This window comes from Adiantum capillus-veneris, chromosome 21 (genome assembly GCF_014529385.1).
Source record: "Adiantum capillus-veneris isolate H3 chromosome 21, ASM1452938v2, whole genome shotgun sequence".
NCBI classification, from domain to species: domain Eukaryota; kingdom Viridiplantae; phylum Streptophyta; class Polypodiopsida; order Polypodiales; family Pteridaceae; genus Adiantum; species Adiantum capillus-veneris.
In genome coordinates, this window is record NC_140951.1 from 43159791 (window position 1) to 43186100 (window position 26310).

General features: G+C 46.1%; 1 protein-coding gene across 5 annotated transcripts in view; it reads right to left on the bottom strand.

Annotated features, from left to right (window-relative positions):
• Positions 1–26310, bottom strand: part of HEMG2 (Flavin containing amine oxidoreductase family) — a 134375-nt gene that overhangs the window by 93290 nt on the left and 14775 nt on the right. For 2 of the 5 annotated variants that reach the window (XR_015185650.1, XM_086493401.1), the window contains exons 2-11: positions 22226–22268; positions 21981–22116; positions 21828–21893; positions 21318–21368; positions 21174–21230; positions 17038–17114; positions 16920–16956; positions 16690–16755; positions 16380–16420; positions 15813–15939 (exon numbers count right to left, since the gene is read on the bottom strand). Coding sequence is in view for 4 of the 5 variants with exons in the window: in XM_086493401.1 (XP_086349527.1) it covers positions 15813–15939; positions 16380–16420; positions 16690–16755; positions 16920–16956; positions 17038–17114; positions 21174–21230; positions 21318–21368; positions 21828–21893; positions 21981–22116; positions 22226–22268 (701 nt within the window). In the remaining variant the exon portion in view is untranslated. Of the gene's footprint in view, positions 1–15812; positions 15940–16379; positions 16421–16689; positions 16756–16919; positions 16957–17037; positions 17115–21173; positions 21231–21317; positions 21369–21813; positions 21894–21980; positions 22117–22225; positions 22269–26310 lie in introns of all 5 variants that reach the window. The other 3 variants (XM_086493403.1, XM_086493404.1, XM_086493402.1) reach the window with 3 other exon arrangements.

A 26310-nucleotide genomic window follows, 5' to 3' on the forward strand; every position in this document is an offset into this window, starting at 1 on the left:
GACAAGTAGTAGCGTAAAGTCTAATAATCAATGAACACCGTGAAATCGGATCCGAGTAGGTAATGTCGCCACTGAGTAAAAGCATGGATAACTGCCAAAAGCCCTTTCTCATAGATCTGTGCTGTCAATTCTGGCCTTGAAAACAATTGGCTTTCATAGGCAATCACATGGCCTTCTTGCATTAAGACCGCTCCCAGACTACAACAAGCATCACAATATACTTCAAATGACTTTTGCAAATCCAGCAAAGTCAATACTGGTCCAGTAGTCAAATTCTTTTTTCAATGTCTGAAAGGCAGTCACCTCTATGGGTCCCCACAAGAAAGGGACTCCTTTCTGTGCCAAAATGTGCAAAGGGGAAGCTACCTCTGCAAACTTTCAAATGAACCGCCGGTAGTAAGAACATAAGCCCAAGAAGCTTCTAACTTCATGAACGTTCTTCAAATTGGGCCAATCACATATAGTCTCAATCTTGGCCGGGTCCATCTGTACTCCTGCGGCTGAGACGATGTGTCCCAAAAAGTGTATCTCCAGCAAGAAAAATTTACTCTTTTTGGCATTGATAACTAACTTGTGATCTCGCAATGCCTGAAAGACCTGTAGCAGATAGTACCTATGTTCTGCTTCATACTTGGAGAAGACTATAATGTCATCAGAGAAAGTGCCGACAAACGATCTATACTCTCTGAAAATCCTATCCATCATTCGGTTGAAAGTTGTTGTAGCATGTAAGGCCAAAAGGCATCACCAAAAGTTCATATAAACCAAAGCTCGTCCGAAAAGCTCAATCCTATTGAAACAAGAGGATCCCTAAAGTCGGTCAAGAATATCATCGATCCTTGTGTCACGTGACATATCCCAACCCTATGTGTCCGTGGACAAGCTACACCACAGCAGGGTTCAGTCAGTTCAATCAAGTCTAGATTAACAGTGATCTCGCACTTTTGTGAGTCTATTCGTAGACCGTGCATGCCCAGTCACTTAGCATAGATGCATATCCTCCGGTTGCACACAGCATGATCATCGGAATTCCCATCAAAATCCATTAGCATCAGTTAGGGGAATTTTCCAGTGCATTTAGCCTATTTTCCTATTTATTGGTTATTTTCACTTATTATTTTTAAGTGACTTTCCAACAAAAGTAGGTAGGGCAATTTTGCTAAGTTAATATATAAGCAAACCCAAGTTAGCACTTTCTGGCAGAAGAGGCAGCAGGAGCTTCCCGCTCAACAGGCAACTTCTCAGCAGTACCCCCCTCAGCATCAAGATCCATCGCCATACAGCTTCCCCCATCTGGCGTTTCCTCCACAATAGTCAGCTATCGCCATCAGGACCCATCTCTTGACGTTCCCCCCTACAGCCTACCATCGCCATCAACCTTATATGCTGGCGTTTTTGCCCCTGCATTTCAGCGTTTTTACCATCAACCACTAACGCTAGGAGTGCTGCATACCAGCGTTTTTCAGCATCCCATAGACCTGCTGTCCAGCGTTTTCAGCATGGAACAGACTCCCCAGATTCAGTGTTTTTAGCAGGTGCTGTCCAGCGTTTTTTCAGCCAAGCTAACCCACCCAAAAACGCAGCCTAGGACCAGTGACTCCAGCGTTTTTCTTCATCAAGTCAGCCCCGACAAGGACAGTAAAATTCAGCCATGAAAACAGTATGAAAACAGCCATTTTCAGCCACCAAGAAGACCACCGAATTCAGTCCTAGAAGATCCCAGATTTCAGCCATCAAGTCGTCGTCGTCATCACCGTCGTGGTCATTGCATCAGTCCATTGCATTCGCATTGTACACTTTTGTGCAATCAAAGTAGACCACTCTCGCCGACGAGAGTGGGGCCTTCGGAGGAGGGTTTTACAACCTCTCGGTGTCGTATCTCTTCTCTCTCCTTCTCTGAGTCTCATTCACTTGCACGCACAATATCCACTCACTTTGTTCGTGATCACAGCACTCCATAAGACGGAAAGCTCTCTCTTTCCCTAAGAACTAAAAGGAACCTTGAGCAATAAAGATCACTAATCTTGAGAAAATACAACATTCATTCCGCTGCACCTAACACCTTGGAATCGGAAATCTGTTCTTGATGGTGATTTTATTGAGAGCTCTATAATCAATGCACATTCTCCAAGATCCGTCTTTCTTTAAAACCAACAACACCAGAGAGCAGTAGGGTGAAGTACTCGGCTGGATAAGAACCTTTTCCAGAAGGTCTTTCACTTGGTTTATAATCTCTTCATTCTCGGCTCCGCTAACACGGTAAGGTGGCCGGTTCGGTGGTGTGCTTCCAAGTATCAGATCAATAGTGTCATCCTTGGGACGAGATGGTGGCAACTCACCTGGCAGGCCCTCAAAGAAGCAATCGGCATGAGTGGAGAAAATCTTGGCATTCTTTATCTAGTTCAGACATGTTCGTTATGTGTTCATCATTCAACTCTTTCAAGTAGATCGAGTAAACAAAGAGACTGGATTTCATTAAATTGGAAATGGCCGAAACCGATATAATAGGGACAGACTCGCCCTTCAGTTTAACATCAAGTACAATTTTTCGGCCCTTTCATTTGTCAAAGTCGCTTTCCTTGCCCGATAATCGACCACGGCGTTGTTCTTATGGTACCAAGGGACTCCTAGGAGGATGTCACAACCTTCTATGGGCATTATGTAAAAGTCCTCGTGTCCCAAATACCCCTGACAATGCAATTGAAGTTTGCCAATGACAGGTGTAATGGCTGTGTCCTGTACAGGTGCCACTAGAACTGCCTCTGCTGGTGGTCCCATCCTATCGGGTGTAATCTCGAGGCGCGCCGCCAATTTGAGTGAAATGAAGTTGGCATTGGCTCCTCCATCGAAGAAAATCAGGGCTTCTTGATCTTTCACTTTGCCCCAAGCTCGGCAAAGTTATGTACTTTCATCCATCATGCTTGCGTCAGTACCCATGCAGTCTGGTACCAGCCCTGCTTTCATCTTGCCTTTTCTGCCACGTTCCTCTGCTGCTCTTGAACTCTCTAGCCTTTTGTTCTTGATGTGCCTTTTTGAGGCACTTTGCGGAGGCATGCCCATGTTCTCCGCAACCAAAACACTTCCCTTCTTTGATGTAATTGGCCCTCTCTCAAAGAGTGAGCCGGGGTCGTGTATCCTTATCTTTTTTTTCTTGGGAACTCTTTCTCTTTCTACTTTCTTTGTTAGAGATCTGTTCGATTGTCTGAGTCAAGATCTCATCAGTGGGGTAAGTCAAATTTCCCGAATGTAACACGAAACCCTGTTTTGTATGACCCACCAATTCTTGAATAGAATTTGACTTTTGTTTCAAGCAGTAGTCTCGGATCTCTATAGGGAGTCCGCAGCAAAACCACTCAATCTATTCCTTAAAGAGACCTTCTTAAATGAAGAGGTTGGTAGAAAAGAGTTCCAAAATCTCTCCCAATAAGTCCAAAGAGTCTCCCTTGATCATCCGAAGATGATTCCAAGCGGTTCGTATATCTCGTTTGTACTCCCGAGTCAACCAAGAAGAAATTTTTGAATTTCAACCACTTGACTGGAGTTTCCTTCCTCAGAAGAAGAGTGGACCACCATGTTCGAGCATTTCCTTTGAAGAAAGATGTAGCCCTCCTAATCTTTGAGTGCTCTAAGTAGTGCCCTCCAGAGAAGGCTATGTCAAACTGCTGAATGAAGGCCAAAACCCTCGGAGCATCTCGGAACCCAGAAAAGGATTCAAATTTAATCGACTGTTTACCTTCGTTGAATTCTTTTACTTTCTTGCTTTTGTCTTCAAGGAAGTCATATTGGTTGGCTCTGTAAAAATGCTTCTTCTTTGCATAAAACATATGGTCGTCGGAGTCCGAACTGTCAGAGGATGACTCCTCTATAGAACTGTCAGAAATTGGCAAAATTTGGGTTTCTTCTTTTTCTTGCCCTTTCCAAAGCTTTGCTTTTTGCTTCACTTTTTGCCTTTTCTATCCTCCTCGCTCGAGTCAAAAGAGCTAGAAGAACTGTCAGAAGAAGAAGAAGAAGAAGAACTAGGTAGTCCTTCAAAACGAACACGCTTTTTCTGCTTTCTTGCAAACACAAGAAGATCGACGGCCCAAATAACCAGGGTAGTCAGTCCACTTCTTGTGCTTTTCACTTGCTTTTTGGAGTAATTGTTCGCATCCAAAAGCCGACTGTATGGGGTCTGAACCACCTCTTGTAACTCTTGTTCTATAAACATCCTCAAAGAAGGAGGTTTCTTGATTGCTAGTTTAATGGGTGGTTTTGTGGCTTCCTTCCACTAGGTGTGCACTTCTGCGATGGATTGCTGAGACAAAATTTTTTGCAAACTGAGGATCCTTCGCAAATTTAATCATCTGTTTGTGCACTCGTCAACCTGCTTTCGATGTTCCATCTCTTGAAGTTCATACTGAGTAGGCCAAGGTGGCCCGTACTCTTTCTCTGTTAAATCATCAAAATCTTCGTGATCTCCTCCCGCATTAGCAGATGCAGAAGAAGTCGATTGATTCTTGTTGAAATCCATAAGTGTCGCGAGCAAAGGATCGGATTTCGCGGTAGAAGAGAAATCGGCCGAGCTCTGATACCACTCTAACAAACTTGGACACCCCAAGTTTAGATTCTACCGCGACACAGCAGAGATTCAGTTTAAAACAGTTCACAAAAGACGACACGGCCCGGCGTAGTTCCATGCCCATAGGTATTGGCCCCAAAGACTGGCGCCCCTTTTGGTATTTCTTTCTATATTAATCTGTGTGCAAAGTACAAGCGAGTCCCCGGGAACTCACACTCAGACTCTGCATCCAGATGCTCTAAGTAATGAGGCCCAAAAGACCTATTTATTGTTACAAGGGTTGCCCAAAAGCACAGCCCCAAAAATATAAACTCAAAAGCTTATTAGACTCAAAAGTATTATGCCCAAAAGCTGCCAAAAATCAGCCAGCGTGATTTGCGGAGATCGTATGGACTGCCACGTCATTAACCCAGCGAAAATTGCAGAGGTCCATACTGCCTGCCCAGTGCCACGTCAGCTTGTCAACGGGATTGGCAGCACGTTTTCTGGCTGCTGCTGCCACGTCAGCAGAGGCTGTGTGTGTATTCGGGAGCAATGCCACATCACCCGTTTGTGACACTTGGCCTTGGAAAAGTAGTTTACATGAAAAGCTTCAGTTTTATAAGCATCTGGTGCCAAAAGCTGCCGCCCAACACAGCCAGTGTGATTTGCGGAATTCCGTACAGCCTGCCACGCCAGCAGTGCAATTCGTAGGCGTCCGTAAGCCAGCCACGCCAACAGCTTCTACGCAATTTTTTTTGTCTTTGTGTCCCTTTGCCCCCGACGGCAGTTGCCCATAAGTTGGAACAACTTATAATTGAAAGTCTTTAATTTTGTGTCCACAGGTCATGCCATGTCATCAGTTTGTGACACCCGCCCATACCTATTGGAGCCGATCACACCTATCTTGCACTCTCCCTCACTGGAGACACCACACCCTCCACACCCACGACACGCCTCCAATACACCATGATTCATTTCACTCATGAGCTAGCCCCCCTATACTCGGCAGGGATCAAGAAGGGACTCCTTCTACTCCACCCCTCTACACCACTACCCGTGCTCACATCCCGCATCACATCCGTCCTTCAGACATCTGCCATTAGCTCTTTCCCGACGATTCCCGTACACCACCGACATAGTCCCCCCGCCCCAAGGGACTGTGCCATAGAACAGCTGGTATGATGAGGAATGCAGAGACCTTTACCGCCAGTTGCGTGCACAACAGACCCTTAGGGCGATCATTGATCGAGAGGCCAGGTGACAGATGAAGACACTCACACGCCAAAAGCGGCGAGCCTTTGAGGAGGCACAAGAGCTCGAACTATACCACCTATTCATGAGCGTGGATAGTGCCACAGCATGGCGCACCGTTCGAGATCCACAAGTATGGCACGATTATGCAGAGCAACTTTATGAGATACCAAACCAGCCTCTGATTCCACAACCACGCGGGCCCCAACGCATGAGCTCCTCTTTCTTCACAGCGGAGATGGTTAAGAAGGCCATCCAACGCCTACAACACCATCGGGCCTCAAATCATACACGACTACAGAGTGAGCATGTCATCTATGCAACCACCACTATTACCCTGTTGATTGCACATGCATTCAACCGGGCTATAGGGGAGGGCTTCCCAGAGGAGTGGACCCGGCACACCAATGTGCCAATCCACAAATCTGGGGACCCAAGGAATTACAGGACTATCATGATAGGCCATACTATGGCCAAAGTCTATGGGGTAGTATATGCTTGATTCATATGGAGAAAATGAGGGCCTATGAGGGTTCAGGCGGACCTTCTCCACCATCGACCACATATTCGTTCTGTGCTGCCTCATTGATGGGGCAAAGGTGCGGAAGAGGAAAGGCCTTCGACACAGTCCCATGGGAGAGGCTCTTTCTGCAGCTCCAAAGGTTGGGTAAACCGGGAAAGTTCGCTGCCCAGGCGGCCTGTCAGGTCTGCACCATTGGCGTTAAGAAAGGATGCCCCCTCTCCCCGACCCTCTTTGGATTCTACATCGACAAGATCTCCGACTACATCCTACGAGCGGGAGGAGTGGGAGCAAACCTGGCAGGGGTAGCCCAGTCCACATTATGCTATACGATGACGATATTGTTGTGATTTCAGAGTCACCAGAGGGTCTACAGAGCCACCTGAGCACCTTGGATGAGTTTTGCGCACACCGAGGACTGACATTGAACCTTGGGAAGGCCAAGGTCATGATCTTCTACACCTCCACATCAGCCCAGCGAGCAACCAATTTTACGGGAGCAGGAGGCCCAGTTGAGGTAGTCACCTCCTACGTCTACCTGGAAGTCACTTTCACCAGTAGACATGGACCCTTCTCCATGGCACATGCCGCTACTCACAGACTCACCCGAGGATATGCAGCGTTAGCCATGCTAAGACGGAGATGCCATCAGGCACACATTTAGGAGCCCCGCACGAAGGGCTGGCTATTTGATACACTGATGTACGCAACAGTAGTGTGGCCCCCGGATTGACAAATAGCTAGTGGGATCGAGAGACCACAGGTATATATGATCTCCTGCCTATTTTGAGGCAAGCACACACTGCCACAGGACATCATCCGGGCAGAGCTTGCTTCGCCCCCCATGGTAGTGGAGGCACTCTTTCAGACGATCTGCTTTATCCACAGAGTCAGAGAGCTTCTGTCACAAAATGATGACATGGCATGTCCAACCGGGAACTAACAGATTTACAAGATTATAAGTTGTTCCAACTTATAGGGTACCCATCCGATGGGGCCCTTGGGGACACAGACATAATTAAAAAAAAGAGATCACGAAGAGATGCATACGTGGCAATTGTACGGTCAGTGCGCAAATTATGTCACAAAATGATGACATGGCATGTCCACCCGAAAACTGATAGATTTAAAAGTTTATAAATTGTTTCAACTTATAGAGTACCCGTCCAATGGGGCCCTTGGGAACACACAGACATGATAAAAAAGAGAAATCGCAAAGAGATGCTGACATGGTAGTTGTACGGCCAGACCGCAAATCGCGATGACTGCTGACGTGGCAGCGTACGGATTTTCTGTGAATTGCGCGCAGGCTGCTGGGCAGTGCTAGCTTTTGGGCCTGGACACATTAGAACTTGAAGATTTTCAGATACTGCTTTTGGGGCTCTGCTTTTGCGCATCCCCTGTACTATTTATAAGAGCCCTTGGGGCCTCACTCTGCAAAGCATCTCGACGCAAAGTCTGCAAGCAGAGGTCCCTTGGGAGTTGTACGTTGTTGAGATCAATAAATAAAGAAATACCAAAAGGGCACCAGTCTTTAAGGCCAATGCTTTTGGGCACGGAACTCCGCCGTGCTCTCTCTCTCTCTCTCTCTCTCTCTCTCTCTCTCTCTCTCTCTCTCTCTCTCTCTCTCTCTCTCTCTCTCTCTCTCTCTCTCTCTAGCGTGAGGTGCTCCAGCCAGCCCATTGCGTGGAACTCCAGGTGCTCTCTCTCACTCTTCGCAACAGCTCTGGCGTGGGACAGCAGTTCAGCCCTTGCACAAACTATACACAGCAGGTGCTCTCTCTCTCTCTTTGCGTGAGGTGCTCCAGCCAGCCCATCGCGTGGAACTCCAGCAGCTCTCTCTCACACTTCGCAGCAGCTTTGGCGTGGGACAGCAGTTCAGCCCTTTGCGCATCCAACCCAGCCAGCCCATCGCGACAGCACCTGGTCCTGGGTCGCATTTCCAGCCATCGCAATCTGTTTAGCCAATGCGGGTTGGAGCAGCAAAACCCCATCAGTATTCAGCAGTGTTACTAACCACGAGCAGAACTGAGGGCCTGCACAGCAAGCACAGCAGGGGCTGTTATGATGGAGGTCATTAGCGCTTCACCAGTGTGCAAGTCCCATACGAAGGCAGCCTTCATGCTTAAAAACAAGCGGATAACTTGTTGCTATTGATTTCTCCCTTGGAGTGTCCAAGCATGTTCTAGCTCGGCTCGACCTCGAGAGCCTACCACCTTTCTAGTATGACCGTGACTCACCCCAGGCTCATCTCTCATGCAGTGAGAGAAACATAGTTCTACGACAGGATCTCTCGCAGCTATGTATCAGACAAACTTGGATAACATCTCCCCTTTAGCGGAAGATGTCACACTACAGAGACCATTTCCTCACCATACTAGAGGATGGGTTCATACAGCGACCACGCTACATGGACATCTACATTCCACATAGCTCGAATGTGGTGATTGGCTAGCTCGGGGTATCATCACACACTCTGGATCAATAATCCCAAGCCTGCCTCCTCTCTAGGCAATATAACTGTGTTCCAACGAACTCGTTATACTGTGTGTCTATAAATCCATCCAAACCACTCCACAAAATGTTGCGCACTAGGTGGCGCAAACGTGCCATGACTCCAGAATGTAGACATGCACGATGTAGTGAACCATTTTAGTTAGAGATCCATCCCCATCATCCCTCAAACAAATGTATACACACCAAGGTTGGATCAAAACGTACGTACTGATCCGTTCCGTACCGTACGGACATTATGTACGGATCAATACCGTACGGAACGATCCGTACGCCTCTTTTTTTTTTTTTTTTTGGGGGGGGGGGGGTGTGGGAAGCCCGTACAATGCTGATTTTAAATAAAAATGCAAATCTCTTGCAATGGTTACACAGTATATGGTTGTCTTGTAAAACGTGTCTTTGAATGTCTCTATAAGTTGTTGGCTTCTCTCTTGTTTTTTATTGGAAATGTCCTAGAAAATTTAGTACTTTGCGGTTTTTTTACAAGAGTACGTATTTTTACGTACGTAAAAACTTTTCCTGTATGGAACAACGTACAGTACGTACATATACGCCACGTACAGTACGTTTGGTACCACCTTGATACACACCCCCACGTCAATCTGTATCTATTTTGTGGCATGTTTATTTTCAGCACTTTTGGCGTTTTTTTGGAAAGCCAGAGGACACATATGTAAATTGTTCCTTCTCAGAGGCCAACTTTGGCCTCTAGTAGATGTTGATAAAGCACGCTCTCTCTCTCTCTCTCTCTCTCTCTCTCTCTCTCTCTCTCTCTCTCTCTCGTGGCAGTAGACACTAGATTGACTCGTGCCTATGCAGCCCTAGGCGGTTTAGAGAGGATTTGTTAGCAGGTTCAGTTCCAGGAACCTCGAACAAAGCTCTCGCTTTTCGACACTTTGGTCGCTTCAGTTATGCACTACGGGGTTCAGGTTTGGGGACCTTCTGTTGACAGTGCTGGATGGAGTAATATGGAGCGACCCTTGATATCTATGATTTCTAGGTTGATTAGAGCCAAGGCCTCAGTTCCACATGACATCATACGTGCGGAGCTGGCTGCCCCACCTATGGAGGTTGAGGCACTCACCAGATCAGTATCATTTGTACACAGCTTATGGGACACCACCAGGGACAGGTATGCTAGGCTTGCTCTTGAGTCATCCAGACAGCTGGCATTACAAGGAGATACATCATGTTGGTATGCACAGATGAGCTCATGGTTTTAGAGGCATGGTTTCAGCATGGACAAGCTGCCCCCTTTCCAGTATTCTCTTGATGCACCATCTTTGGCTCTTACACGGATGGAGACTACTAGACTCATTCGGCAGGATCTTATCCAGCTTGATAGCAAGAGGACATGGATAGAGCCATCACGGGAGTTGGGTACGAAGAGGGCTTTCTATAGAGAGCATCTTCTCCAACTCACGACAGACGGATTTGTAACACGGCCCCGCTACATGGACACACATCTATCTCATGGGTTACGATGTGCCGTAGGCCAGATTCGCACATGTTCACACCAGCTTGGGATTGAGACAGGTAGATTCAGAGGCATACCAGCAGACAGTAGGATATGTCAGTTATGCCATGCAGAGCCAGAGACAAAGTTTCACTACATATGTCATTGCACAGTCTACTATGAGATACGGGGACGCTTTCATTGGTTATTCAAAGATGGTTTTGACTCGTTAGATAGAGTCATGAGATATCAGGATCAAAGATGTCTCGGATTATTTCTACTTGAGATACAGAGACATAGAGACGCTCTATTGAGAGGGCAAAGACAGAGACAACCCCAGAGACGCATCTCAGATTTCTTCAGTCTGAGTACCACAGAGCCAGAGGGGACACCACCATCACAGAGCTCGGTTCCCACCCATACACACACCAACGGTACTCTCATTGACCGAGCTATAGAGTTGGGGAGATCGAGACGACCGCGACTGAGGAGGGGAGCCACGCAGCACCGACGGAGATTGCGACAGAGGATCCATAGGATTCTAGCACGACACCCAGAGTGTCGATCAGGATAGGCCTCATGCTACTGCATATTATATCATGGTGACACTTATCCCCATTCTATACCATTGTGGCATGATACCATAGGAGTCGGTAGCACTCCTAGATCAGTTCTTTGTTTGTACCCAGACTTGGTACTAGACTCATCATTGTAATCAGTTGGTCTCATAGGTCATTTTGGCCTTTTGTAGACGTTAATATATCATTTCATTTCATCATCTCTCTCTCTCTCTCTCTCTCTCTCTCTCTCTCTCTCTCTCTCTCTCTCTCTCTCTCTCTCTCTCTCTCTCTCTCTCTCTCTCTCTCTCTCTCTCTCTCTCTCTCTCACATCGGGCGCTGGCGGATCTCATCAATCTCCTCCATGGTCAGTAGTCTGACCGGGTGTCGTGCATGCCTGGCCAGAGTGCTCCGAATCTTCCGATGAAGCCTCCGTCGATGCTGTGTAGTCCTCCACAGTCGTGGGCGCCTAGATTTCCCCAGCTCACTCGCTCGATCGATCAGTGTGCCTCTGGTGTGAGACGAAAGTGAGCTCTGCTGTGCTCTAAAGAAAACTGTGATCTGTCTCTGAGACTGGCTAGCCTCTCCACTCATCAGGCTATCTCTATGTCTGCGCAGCTCGAGCATCTCTGATCCTCATATCCCATGACTCTGGAGAGTGGTCCAAAACCCTCTCTGAACAAGCAATGGAAGCGGCCTCGTATCTCGTAGTAGACGGGGCAGCAGCATGTGTAGTGCAACTCTGTCTCAAGCTCCATGTCACACAAGGGGCAAGTCCTGGCCTCTGCTGGTACTCCGCAGTATCTCCCAATCTCAATCCGTAGCTGGTGAGAAGATGTGCGTAACTAGCCAATAGCTGTGTAAGAGTGAGAGATGGTGCATCCAATGAGTACTGGAAGGGTGGCAACCTGTCTATGCTGAACCCATGCGCCTGAAACCATGATGTCATCTCCCCATACCAACATGCTGTATCTCCCTCCATGGCTAACTGTCGAGAGGACTCAAGTGCAATGCGAGTATATCTGTCTCTAGGAAGTTCCCACATGCGGTATATGAAGGAGACTGATCTGGTGAGCGCCTCAACCACTAATGGGGGGGGCGCTAGCTCTGCTTGGATAATGGCATGTGGTACTGATGCCTTGGCTCTAGTGAGCCGCGAGATCATAGAGATCAGAGGTTTCTCCATGCTCCCCCATCCATCAGTGTGACCCAACCCCCCGTGATGATCCAATGAAGGTCCTCATATCTCAGCTCCATAGAGCAATGCAGAAGCCACCAAGGTGTCACAGAGCCAGAGCTTCGTCCTAGGCTCCTGAAACTGAACCTGTGAACACATCCTCTCCAATCTACCCAATGCTGCACGGGCTCTAGTCAATCTGGTCTCTGTTGCTCTCCTGAGTGAGAATGTCGGTCCGCTAAAAACCACTGCAAGGTAAGTGTAAGCATCTGTGTACTCCACAGTCTCCTGGCCATATGTGAATGTAGGTGCTGACCTCCTGATCCACTGTGGGGTGGTATTAAACACCATAACCTTGGTTTTACCAAGGTTGACAGACGAACCACTTTCATGGGCAAACCTATGCAAAGCATCCAAGTGATGTTGCATCCCCTCCGGAGATTCGGAGATCAACACAATATCATCAGCATATAACAAAAGTGGGATCCATGTCCCTGCCAGCTGTGCACCTCTATCACCATCGCTCTCAATGTAGTTAGCAACCTCATCTACATACATACCGAATAGAGTAGGAGAGAGCGGGCAACCCTGCTTCACCCCAATAGTGGAGTGAACCGGTGTAGATGGTCCCTCAGGGATGCGTACATGCCCAACTACTGATCTATACAATGCCATGATCCCCCAAATGAGCTCTCTGGGTACTCCCATCTCCTGTAGTCTGCGCATCAATCTAGCTCTGGGTACTATGCCAAAGGCTTTGCGGAAGTCCACAAAGCTACAAGAGATCCGTCTCCCATGAGATATGCCCTCCTCGATGATGGCCCGGAGTGTCAAGATATGGTCAAGAGTAGAGAAGCCTCTCCTGAACCCTGCCTGCCCATCTGCACATATTCCTTCCCTCTCTACCCATCTACTCAACTGCTGCTCAAGAATGGATGCATACAACCGTGCCAGTGTGTGTCCAATCATGATAGTGCGATAATTCCCAGGCTCCTAGGGTCTCCTGACTTGAAGATAGGTACAATCGTAGATAGGCTCCAAGTATCAGGCAAGCCCTCACACATGGCACGGTTAAACATAAGTGCTAGAAGCTCTGCTAGTAGATCTTTGGCGTGTATGAAATGCTCAACCACTAGGCCATCATGATCATATGCTCTCCCAGTCCTCATCCTGTCAATGGCTTTCTTCACCATCTCAGCGGTGAAAAAAGCACATGTGTGTGGGCATGGATCGGGGGGGTCGGGAAGGGGCGACTGTCCAGGTATTGTGTACAAAGATAATGCGTACTGACCCCAGGTCTCTGTAGAGGTAACGGCGGGGGGGGGGGACTGCTCATGAAAGAGCCGCCACGCCTCGCACGAGTCCTGACTCAAGAATAATTGGTACAGATCTTGCTCTAGTCGAGCCAAAAATGCCCTCTTCTTCCGCCGCACCAGGCGTCGGAAGTCAATCTGTGACAGTCTGTGAGTGATGTCCCCCAAAAGTACCTCCCTTTGAAGTCTAGCTCTAGTCTGGCGGCACTCCTCATCATACCAGCTGTTCTGAGGCATGCTCCCTGAATGGCGTCTTTGCTCAGGCTGGGTGTGTGGGTATGCCTGCTGCATCATGTAATGTCTGTGTCAGTATAGTAGTAAGCTCCTCCAGTGGTCGCCCTGGTTCCTCAGTGCATAATCGTCTGTAGATCTCGTCTATGTATACAGAGTCCGTCTCCCGCGTGAAGATGTAGCGAGTAGGGGCTGCTACCCGTGGCTTGTGTGCTACACTGAACTGGAAGGAGATGGTCATCGACACAAGAGCATGATCCACTGCCACCCCAACCGGTATGGGCCCAACTGTGAGATCCTGGATACTAGAGATGAGATTCGGCTGTGCCATGACATAATCCACTGTGTTGGCTCCATGTCTATGTGGGAAGCATGTGAAACCTCCCGCACAAGAAACCTCTGTAGGCCATTCAAGATGGCCAGTCCATATGCAGTGCCCATATCTATCAGGTGCCGTCCATACTCAGTATATTCCACATCCTGCGATAGTCTGGACAAGCCTGTCTCAACAACATCTAGCTCCCTCAGCATCTCCTCTGAAGTATCATAGAACACTGTCTGGTGATGGGAAGTCCTAGCATTGAAGTCCCCTAGAATGATAATGTCACCATCTCTAGAGAACTCCCATATGTCGTCATCCAAAATAGAAAAGGGGGACTGTTCTCTGGGTGATGCGTAGACTGACGTACTCGGGGGAAAGTAGCAAATAGCAATGTAAAGATATCTGCCCGTCTCTGCTTCCAATCTCACCCACATGTACCTAGCCTGCTCATCCCTGCGGGCTATATGTATCATTGGCTGCAGATCCTCTCTAAATAACACTGCCACTCCCCCTGAGCCCCGTCCTCTGTGCTTTGATCGCGTCTCTGTCTGTGAGCTGTCTCCCATCTGTATCCACTGATGTGAGGCAGGGATTGCCCAGGGGCCTGATGTGTCTCAGAGTAGAAGATGATGTCTCTTCCAGTAAAACTATCCTCAAAAGCACCCACATCAAGACACATAGATCCATTACAATTCCAGGAAGCCATTTTGAGTGTGGTCCCATAAGTCTCACGCCGTCATGTGGAGCATCGCTCTAGTATTACCACTCTTCCATCTCGGTAAAAGGCAATCTTGCCTTTTCCCCTTGCCGCTCTAATCTCTGGCATTACCTCCTGCATATGAGCGATATGCGAGAGGGTAAGATCATCCCCGAGAAAGATGCCCGTCTCTTTAAGAGTTGGCCTTTTCTTCAAGGACTTCTTCGCTTCCACGGAGGGAAAACGGAGGATGAGTGCCCTTTCTTTTGAGGTTTCCCCATTGCTTCCATTTTTCTTTATGTTGCCCACTCTCCAGGCTCTTATGTGCGTCGGATCATGAACCCCCATCAAGGCCATGAGTTCTTTTACCTCCTCGTCCACATTGTCTTTGTCTTTAAGACCGCAAATTCTCACATGTAAAGCGCGCACACGTCTTCTTTGCTCCTCCTCTAGTGTCAGATTAATGATAGTGGGGGTGGACGTGGGCGTTATCTCCTTGCCTTTTCCTTTCTTGGCAACCTCGATCCATTTCTCGGCCTCATCTGCCTTCTGTTGAGTTTTTGTAAGAACATCTACCCAATAAGTCGTCATCTCTTTGTGTTGCTCTTCTCCCTCTTTGATGGCCCGTACTTGCTCCTTAATCGTGTTGATTTCTTTGATTACTGAGGGTTGCAATTCGCCCTCTTCCAGTGTGTTTCTTGATCGTGCTTCGGCGAGATCCTTCTTGAGTGACGCAATCTCTTCATAGGTCACTTTGGCCTTTTGAAGACGTTAATATAACATTTCATTTCATTTCATTTTCTCTCTCTACATACAAAGGTATGGATAATTGATGCATTTACACCACTACAGCTCAAGAATAGGCCAACAAAGTTGGCTAAAGTGAAAGAAGCAAGGAAGAATGGCAAGTGGGCAATATACACAAGAGGAAAGGCAATCATTGGAGATTTCCATTTCTTACCCTGTAAGTTAGATGTACTGATTTTTCCTATAGGTCAACTTCGGCCTCAAAAGGCGTTAATATAACTTTCCCTCTTTCTTTCTTTTCTCTCCTCAAGGAAGCATTCTCAGACATCATTTGCAACAGTTCAAGAACAATGATACAAATATGATAATTCATGCAACACGCATACATGCCACATAAACTGGTCTACTGATGCACAGGTGTCCTTGACAAACAGGAAAATTGAGAATAATGAACCAGTTCTCAAATCAAATGGTCTTTCAAGCTTACTTGCAATCCTCCTACAAAAGAAAACGATGTGTGTGACCGCCCTCTTGCCTTCGAGTTTGAACCTCCTTGCCTCGACTTCTTTCTTGCTAAAGATGACTTTATTGCCCCAACAATTAAAGAGCCATACCTTGCCAACAAAAAGAAGTAGCCAAGACAGCTTAAATTGACAGCACACAGCACAAGAAGTTCACAATATACATCATACACCAGGTAAACCTCGTTGAGATTTTATCACAAAAAAATGAGCTTTCTTGCCCTGAAGCTATGGGCTGGACTGCTCAAAACACAAGAATAGTATATGGGAAAATCACCTAAGCTCAATACCCACCTCAGATACTGACCCCCACTCAGCCTATTGATCAGTAAATACAGATATGGAAAAGACAGGTAACAGTTTACTACAAGGTCATAAATATTTTTATGTAGGTTGCCTTAGTAAACTGGCAGGCCTTGTGAAAACACCCATTTTTTATCCTGTATATAGTACTCTGGCGGCAGTCTGATGATGAAAAACCAAAACAAGAATGCCTACTGAAATGAAAGAAAACAATCTGAAGGACTGCTTACCGCTCTTCAAGGTTACAAATATCTGGAAAAGCATTCCGCATCTGTTAAGCATATCATGTTCAATAATGAGAAACTTAAGAGACCAGAAAAAGCAAAGGATGCTTCATGAACTTTCCCTCTTCCTGTCTTTCTTTCATCACACAAGGAATATACCTAGATGAACCCAGGATAAGCCCAGATTCACCCTTAAAGGAAAGTGCAAGGAATCTCTAAGATATAGTGAGTGACTTCAGTGATAGGTAGAACTTTAATTAAAGTGCAAGGAATCTTCAAGATACAGTGAGTGACTTCAGTGATAGGTAGAACTTACAGACAGAGAATCAGGATCCGATCCAGAAGTTCCAGCAATAAAAGGGTCTACTATATAATCAACAACCTGCTTAAGGTTGTCACGAAAGATCACAAGCATATTCATCAACCTACCGAGGTTGCTACAAGAGATTACAAGAATTAATGAGTCATCATTTTGTTTGGTATAAACTCAATTGCTCTTTATCTACAGCCAAGATAGTTTGGTGAGAAAAATATGAAGAGAATTACCTCGCGGCCCACATGTCTTTCTAAAAATTCTCCGACACTGCACAAAATAAGCATGCTGGACCTTGCTATGATTGATGGCTTGATATTTCCTTTCATTTTTCAGAAGAAAACAGCTAACCTTTCATCCTTTGTCAATGACTGAGGCTCATTGTGTTGCTTACGTCTCCACAGAAAGGGCTCACATATAGTTTGAAACTGCAAAACAGGGATCATTACATAGGTGTTTAAATCACCTCACAGAAAAAAAGAAAGAAAGCTTCTGTTAATGTCTCGTAGAGGCCAAAGAGAACTGGCCTTTGAAAACAATACGCTGTTGATGGATGACTTGTAAGTGTACAATGTTGATTCTTGTGATCAGTGCCAACCTTGCTTACCCTTCCCACATGTTTCAAATAATAGCACGGCCCTACCGCAGCTTTTGTGACCACATTGGCCACCAACCTTGCAAGATTATCACCTCCCCGTCTCTCTGTGCTCCTATCACTACCTGTGCACCTTGACTTCACTCTGTAGGCTGCAAATAAATCGGAGAACAACCCTGATGTAACGTCACATCACAAGCAGTTCGACAAGCCCAAATGACCAAACTGTGAGACCAGAATGTATGCACTCGGATAATTTTGGGAACAACCTTGACCCCCTCTGTAACGCCATGTCATGAGATGGCCTGGAGGCCAAATGTGCTAAAAGGTGCACACATGGAGGGATCCCTTGACACCTTGTCACGTGACACATCCAACCCTATGTGTCCGTGGACAAGCTACAACATGACCAGGGTTCAGTTCAGTCAAGTTAGTCTAGAACAGGAAGTGATCTGGCACTTTTGTGAGTTCGTTCGCAGACCGTGCATGACCAGACACGTAGAGTAGATGCATATTCTCTGGTTGCACACAGCATGATCATCAGATTTCCATCAAAACCCATCAGGAGCATTTTTACAGTGCATAGACCTATTTTTCCCTATTTTTGACATTTTTCACTTATTATTTTTAAGTGAATTTTGTTGGAAACTAGGTAGGGCAAATCTACTAAGTTTGTATATATAGAAACCTAGCGCTAGCACTTTTTGGCAGAAGAGGCAACAGGGACCTGACATCCAACCGTGCACCTTCTCAGCAAGACCCCCCCCTAGGCAGGAGACTTAGCGTTTTCAGCCAAGAACAGCCAGCGTTTTTCTCCATTGCAGAGCAGCCCCAGCGTTTTGCATTGCAGACCAACCCGGCGACAGCAAGACACCGCAGAAGCCTAGCGTTTTTGCAGAAGACTCCAAAGCAGCCCTAGCCTTTTTGGTTTGCAAATCATCCCCTAGCGTTTTGCAGTTCCATCGCGACGGTCCCCACAGTAGCACCAGCGTTTTCAGTTTTCAGCATCAAGACTCAGCACAACAAGTCCCGAACCTCGCAGATCTCACCTTCCCGCAGCTAGATCCTCGCTGCACGGTCAGATCCCACGAAGTTTGCAGTTTCAGCCCGGAAAACGCAGATTTCAGCATCTGCGTTTTCGGCGCGTCGTCGTTGCATCGCCGTCATCGCCGTCATCACCGACATGTCAGAATTCAGCAAATAAAGATTTGCAGATTTCAGCACGTCTCGTCGTCGTCCTCGTCGTCGTCGACATCGTCGGCAAGTCCAAGCATTGTAAAGATTTGTGCAATCATAAGTAGACCGCTCGCCATAGAGAGTGGGGCCTTCGGAGGAGGGTTTGAGAACATTCCGGTGTCGTATTCTTCTCTCTCTATCTCTCGGTCTTAGCACCTTCATTCACAGTGTTCACCACTTTGTTTTTGTCCATTGCACTCTCTCACTAAAGTAATGGAAGGCTCTCCCTTCCGTAAGTAAAAGGAACCCTTGAGCACAATTCGGAGCACTCATCTTGAGCGAAGTTCAACATTCACTTCCGCTCCACCTTACACACCTTGTCACCAAAAAGCTAATGTGCCAGGCACTTTTTGGACGCTACATCTAAGACGCAATTATAGGGCACAAGCACCGAGTTGTGCCTGGCGTCCCATTCGTCCAGGCCTCGGGCTTAGTAGAGTGACAGTGTGCAAGAAAAATCCCATCAAGGTAACTTTTTCATGTGTTATGTGCGGGATAAGGATCTAGTGACAGTTCACAAGCTCGTTTTACCAAGAGGAGCTAGCGTCCATGTGCGCACCCTTTCACGATGAAAATTATGGGCCTCTAGGGATGGATAGGAGTGCGCGGGTAAGTTAAGCTAGCCTTCATGTGTGTACCTTTCACTATGAAAATTGTGGGATAGATAGGAATGCATGGATAGCACTATCTTTTTCGATTTCTTTAGTGTTAATTCGCTACAGCAAAATACTGTAACTAAAACTTGGGGGTGGTGCTAAGACGTGGTCCTGAAGTTTCAAGAAACCTTTTCTTGAAAGTACACTTTCTTGGCAATTCCCAATAAAGTTTTTAAAAGTGGAAATGAATTTGTTAAACCAAAATACACTAGAAGCAAATTTGTTTTTCTATAAATAAGTGGGGGGTTGTGCTTGTGCCCGTACCGTGCTCACCAAGGTGACAAACATGGTCCTCAAGTTTCAAGAAACCTTTTTGTCTCCTGTATCTTCCCTCAAGTTTCAAGAAAAGGTTTCTTGAAAGTATACCTATAGTTTCTTATCGTCTCTCTCTCCCCCTCCCTATAGAACAATAGAGGTTAATGGCCACTTGTATGATGGCTCTCCTGTCAAGCTTTTCTCTTTCCAACTCCTAGCCACTGCCCTTCTTGAGGGTAAGCCTGTTATGAAGGACCAAGAGATATCTCCCACAGAAAACCCATCTCCCATTTCCAAGTACATTTTCACTCAACAAGCTCTCTACAAAACCTAGGTACTCTTGTTGAGGTTGAAGGCATGGCTACTGAAGCTTTTGAAAAGCCGAATCTTTCTCTTGCAGAGAAAGTTATCAAGCTCTTAGTAGACGAGGTGAGTGATGTAATCCATGGGCTCTCACACTTGACATTGGGGCACACCATCTTGAGGATTAGCTTCTCTCCAATTGTCCTCTCTTTCAAGTGTCTCGAGAATGTGGAGAGTGACATGGTGAGTGTCCACAAACAAGTAGCAAGGGCCCTTTCGCCTCAAATCACTGATGGCTTTGGCGAGATTATTAGAGCCTTCAAAAAGGGTAGCCACAGGAAATATCTATGGTAGATCTACTTGTGATAGCACAAGAGTCTTCATCAACAGTAGCTTTGTTGTGTTTGCAGTTGCCTTGAATCACTAGTCTTTGTCAGCATTAGCTTTGGTATGTTTGCAACTGCCTTGAATCACCAGTATATCTACCGTGGATATTTCTTGAGGCTATCTTTTTGAAGGCTCTAAGAATCTTGCAAAAGCCATCAGTGATATGAGGTGAAAGAGCCCTGGCTGCCTATTTGTAGACACTCTCCATGTCACTCTCCACATTCTTGAGACACTCGAAAGAGAGGAGAATCAAAGAAAAGCCAATACTCAAGATGGCCTACCCCAATGTCAAGTGTGAGATCCATGGCTTGTGTATTTTGCTACAGCAAATTGGCTTTGCTTTTAGTGTATTTTGCTTTAAAAAATTAACACAAAAACATAGAGATTTCAAAAAAATTATCTTTGTAGGTAGATTTCTTTACGTTTCTTGAGAAAGACGAGTTATCCAAGAAACTGTATTTTCAAGAAAAGGTTTCTTCAAACTTGAGGACAGCATCTTAGCAGAACCCCCATGTTTTATTTACAATATTTTTCTTTAGCAAATTAGCACTAAAAATAGACTCAGATTTTTCAAGGTAAATTTCACAGCTTTTATAAAACATACTCGACCTTTATCCAACACCACTAGCTTTGTTTAGAAATACTAAACAAATAAAAAAAAGATAGTGTTACCCACCCACTCCCATCTATCCCTACAGGCCCACAATTTTCATAGTGAAAGGTGCACACATAGCGGCTATGTCAACTTACCCGTCCACTCCTATCTATCCCTAAACTAAAACTGACGAGTTCAAACCTCAAAGATCTGGATGGTCGAGCATTCACCAATCTACCCCAGCAGCTAGCATCCATACCACCAACAAGTCCAAGAACTCCAAGCAAGGGGCTTCTCTGCACAAACTCAATACTCCTAGCAAACATCTAAGGAAGACAGGGAAGTGCGATAACTTTAAGAAGCACCATTTGAGTGGAATGTTTGGTGTTTCTAAAATACGAGTTTTAAAAGAGGGAAAAAGGATAGAAGCATGCACACAACTTCACATGAAAAAACTTACTTTGGCCTGTGCAGAGAGTAATCTGCTTCCAAGAAATGCCAGGGGATTTGAAGGAAGCTGAAATACAACTCAAAAAACACAATTCATGCCAAGCAGATCCATCATCAGCACTTTCATGAAAGAAAGGGAAGTAAGACAGCTTACCCGCTCAGGTTTTCCATCTCTAACAATGTATCTCTTGCCTTGCATCACAGGCTATGTAAGACATCAACAAAAAAGGTTCAACTTGGTAAATTTTTAATCCATGAGGGACTAAACCAACAAGTGGACAGGATGTTTATTTAATGAAACCATGTTGAAAATTCTAGGGTTGCCAAGGGTCGACATGAAAACATGAAGCAAGCTGAAACATCCCGAAAGCAATAGTGAGTTATTATCTGGCCCTTCAACTTGCAACCTGTCAAAGATCTTCGATATGCATACAATGTGTGATAAAAGTTATCACTGACCAAGCAGAATCTGAATCCTAGAGCATATGAAAAAAGGCAGTAAGTGCATTGTTCCGGTGTCTCTGCTTATCCCACCCTAAATGTCGCGTAGTAAGTAATTCAACTTAAAATTATATAGGTGAAATGTTACTCGCTCCTCGATGTTAAAATCCGTACAACCCCAGATCAAAACGCAAAAAAAGCTATGTTACCCTCAGAAAATTACATATTGTTGCTTTTCACGCAGATGCAGTCCATCAATCAGTTCACTGACTTCCACATTGCTTTCTGTCTGTCCAAAAGAAATCAACAAAATGAAAAGAGACACTTGACCTTTTCAATCTTTTGCATGGGCCCTATTTCAGCTAGATAGTCTCACCATTGTGTTGGGTCCCTTTTCCCACGTAAATCCATCCTCAAAGAAGCTCTTTACCTTTCCTCCGCTAATACTCTCTGCCTCAAATACTGTCACTGCTGCCCCTTCAACCTTAAGACGATAAGCTGCTGCAAGACCACTACATCAAGAAAAGTCATTGAATTTTTAAGAAGGGCGGGGATAGAGAAACATTTGCTACACCACCAGAGAAGCAGAAATATTTGTACAAATTCAAAACTTTCAAATACCTCACACCTGCACCAATCACCGCTACTGATCCAAGTACAGGCTCTGCAAGAAACAACTACCAATAACCACCATTTCTTTAAAGAAAACACCGTCTCCTAATATTTTCATCTCTCTAACTTATTCTTACCCATAGTTCAGCATCTGGGTTACCCCATTATTTGGGACGTCTCATTCAAAGAAGAAGTTCCTTGGCTTTTGACTCGTCTTGAATGCAAGATCAATAATTGGAAGCTCTCTACATGGCCATTGCGTGTGCGACTACAGATTGTTCAATCTATCATTATGGCATATATATAGTTTCATCTTTCATTATTGGCTTGGAATGAAAAGCATATTGATCACTTTATGTCCAAGGCCATAGAATGTTTATGGGACACCCAAACTGATTGCAAGGGTTTGCATTTTCTTAAACAACTTTAGGTGGTTCACCAAAGACGCATGGCAGTTTCAATAGTCTGATATTCAATTCCATGCGCTTGCCCAGAAGGCCTACTTTTCTTTGACAACGACCGAAGAAAACGAGAGAGAGAGAGAGAGAGAGAGAGAGAGAGAATGAAATGATGAAATGTTGTATTAACGTCTTCAAAGGGCCAAAGTGACGAGACCAGAAAGTTACAATGTGGTGGATCTGATACAAAGTCAGAGTAACAAGATGACAGAATGACAAAATAAAATACTATACTATGGAATCCTAAACTGCTAGATGTGAACTAAGCAGCTAGCTGGGATAGCTAGATCACAAGAGATCCAGCATCGTTTGCTGGCGGATCTCATCAATCTCCTCCATGGTCAGTAGTCTGACAAGGCGTCGTGCATGTCGGGCCAAAGTGATCCGAATCCTCGGATGCAGCCTCCGTCGATGCTGTGTAGTCCTCTGCAGTCGTGGGCGTCTGGATCTCCCCAACTCGGTCACTCGGTCAATCACTGTACCTCTGGTGTGAGGCGACGAGCTCTGCTGTGGAAGTAGCTCCTCCGGGTGTCCAGTGGCAGCTCTACAGTGATCTGTCTCTGAGACTGGCTAGCCTTTCCTCTCATCAAGCTCTCTCTGTGTCTGCGCAGCTCAAGCAAAAACAAACCCAGGCATCTCTGATCCTCGTACCGCATGACTCTGGAGAGTGGTCCAAAGCCCTCTCTGAACAAGCAATGGAAGCGACCTCGTATCTCGTAGTAGACAGGGCAATGGCATGTGTAGTGCAACTCTGTCTCAGGCTCGATGTCACACAGTGGGCATGTCTTGGCCTCTGTTGGTACTCCGCTGTATCTCCCAGTCTCGATCCACAGCTGGTGTGAAGATGTGCGTATTTGGCCAATAGCACATCGTATCCCATGAGACAAGTGGGTGTCCATGTATCTGGGCCTCGTCACAAAACCATCCTCCGTAAGTTGGAGAAGATGCTCTATATAGAAAGCCATCTTCGTGCCCAGCTCCTTTGCTGGCTGTATCCATGTCCTCCTGGTGTCTAGCTGAGTCAGGTCCTGGCGGATGAGCCTGGTGATCTCGGACTGTGTAAGAGTCAGAGAGGGTGCATCCAGTGAGTACTGGAAGGGAGGCAATCTGTCTATGCTGAACCCATGCGCCTGAAACCATGATGCCATCTCCCCATACCAGCATGCTGTATGTCCCTGCATGGCTAACTGGCGAGAGGACTCAAGTGCAAGGCGGGCATATCTGTCTCTGGAAAGTGCCCACATGTGGTGTATGAAGGAGACAGATCTGGTGAGTGCCTCAACCACTAGTGGGGGGGGCAGCTGTCACAAAGTGATGACGTGGCTACGGACAGCAGAAACCCTAATTTCTGCCAAAAACCCTAAAATTCTTGCAAAGCCTAATTTCTGCCAGAAACCCTAATTTTCGGAAATCGCGGAAGTGGGAAAAAAAAAATGGAAATTTTGAGCAACGCAAATCTCAGCTTTTTTGCTATGATTTGGGAGAAAGAGAGAGAAAAAGAGAACTTGCTTTTTACCGACTCTCATTGAGAGAGAGAGAGAGAGAGAATCTGCTTTTGCTTTCAAGCTTTTGGGGCTCTGCTTTTGGGCATCCCTTGTAATCTTTAAATTAGTGGTGAGGGCCTCACTTCTCAGAGCATCTGGACGCACAGTCTGAGAGTGAAACCCTAACCGCTCTCTTGTACTTTGATGATTGATTAATACAAAAAGAAATACCGAAAGGGGCGCCAGTCTTTGGGGCCAATATCTCTAGGCACGGAACTCGGCCGGGCCAATGCAAATCTATTGTGATCTGTGAATTGTTTGAAGTGGTTATTTGGTGCTATCGTGATTGATTCTTGACTTGGAGTGTCCAAGTCTGTTACAGTGGTATCAGAGCACGGCCGATTTCTCTTCTACGGGAAATCCGATCCCCGAATTTATTTATTTTTCCGCAGCACCTATGGCTTCAGGCAATGATCAATCGACTCCCTCTGCATCTGGAGATGCGGGCAGGGATCACAACGAAGATTCCGGCACGGAGTATGGCCCGCCTAGGCCTACTCCGACGGAGCAGCGAGAGATGGAGCGTCGTAAATTGATTGATGATGCAACAAAGATGATGCTCAATTTTGCCAGGGACCCAAAGATGGCAAAATATATGAACCAGACCTCTTTGGAAGAGGTACAAACGGAGTGGCAGAGAACCACAACACCACTCCCGAAACCCGCTCTCAAGAAACCTTCTGCCTCCAAGAAATATACGGAGAAGGAACTGGAGAACGTGGTTGATGCACGGATTGCTCAGCTTTTCGACGTGCAAAAGAAGGACAAAAAGCACGGCAAAAAGCAGAAGAAAGGCACTGACTTCCCGGGACATTTGGGTCATCGGTCGACATTCGACAAGGCAAAGAAACTGAAGAAGCGTGTCAAGTTTGAAGGCTTACCCAGTTCTTCTTCTTCTTCTTCTGACAATTCTTCAGACTCGAGCGAAGAAGACAGAAAAAGCAAAAAGCGAAGCAAGAAACAACGCTTCGGAAAGGGTAAGAAAAAGGCAAAGAAGTCCAAGTCTCGTCCAGTGAGTGACACTTCTACAGAGGACTTGTCTACGGACAATTCAGACTCTAACAACGGAAACTTTTACGCGAACAAGAAGAATTTTTACAAAGCCAACCAGTATGACTTTCTCGAAGATAAAAGCAAGAAAGTCCGAGAGTTTAAGGAAGGTGGCCAAGCACTTAAGTTTGATACTTTTTCAGGATACTCCAATGCTTCGAAGGCTGTCTTTTATACAGCAGTATGACATCGCTTTCGCGGGAGGACGCTATTCAGAGCACTCCAAGATTCGGAGAGCTGCCTCTTACTTTAAAGGGAATGCTCGTACTTGGTAGTCCACGCTTCTTTTAAACAAGACTGCGCCAATTAAATGGCTGAAATTTAAGAAGCTTTTTATTTCTTCTTGGTTGACGCAAGAATATGAACGGGATATACGAGCTGCTTGGAACCATCTTCGAATGACCAAGAAAGATACAGTGAATTCTTACTGTGAAAGATTCTGGAGCTCTTTTCTACCCACCTCTTCATTCAAGAAGATCTCGTTCAGGGAACAGATTGAGCGGTTTACCTTGGGTCTACCTACAGAGATCCGAGACCACTGCTTGGAACAGAAGTCAGCTTCTATTCAGGAGTTGATGAGTCATGTGAAGCGGGGCTTTGCCATTCACTCTGGCAGTCTGACCTACCCCACAGATGAGGTCATGACACAACGAGCCGAACAGACTTCTGGGAATGAAAGTAGAAAGAAAAAGAGCAACCCAGAGAAAAAGGATGCACGACCCAAGCTTACTCCTGAGGAGAGAGCTCGCTTCATCAGAGAGGGGAAGTGCTTTGGATGCGGGGAACATGGACATATCTCCGCGAAGTGACCTAAAAAGGTACAGAAAGAACAGAATGATAAAGACGACGACAGACCTGAGAGTTCAAGAGCAGCTGAGGAACGTGGCAGAAAAGGCAAATAGAAAAACAGAACTGGTACCACACGGCGTGGGACCTGCACCGAATCTAATGAATGAAAGTACAAACTTTGCCGCTTTTGGGGCAAAGTGAAGGATCAGGAAGCTCTTTTGAAGGAGCCAAGGCCAACTTCTTTTCACTTGGA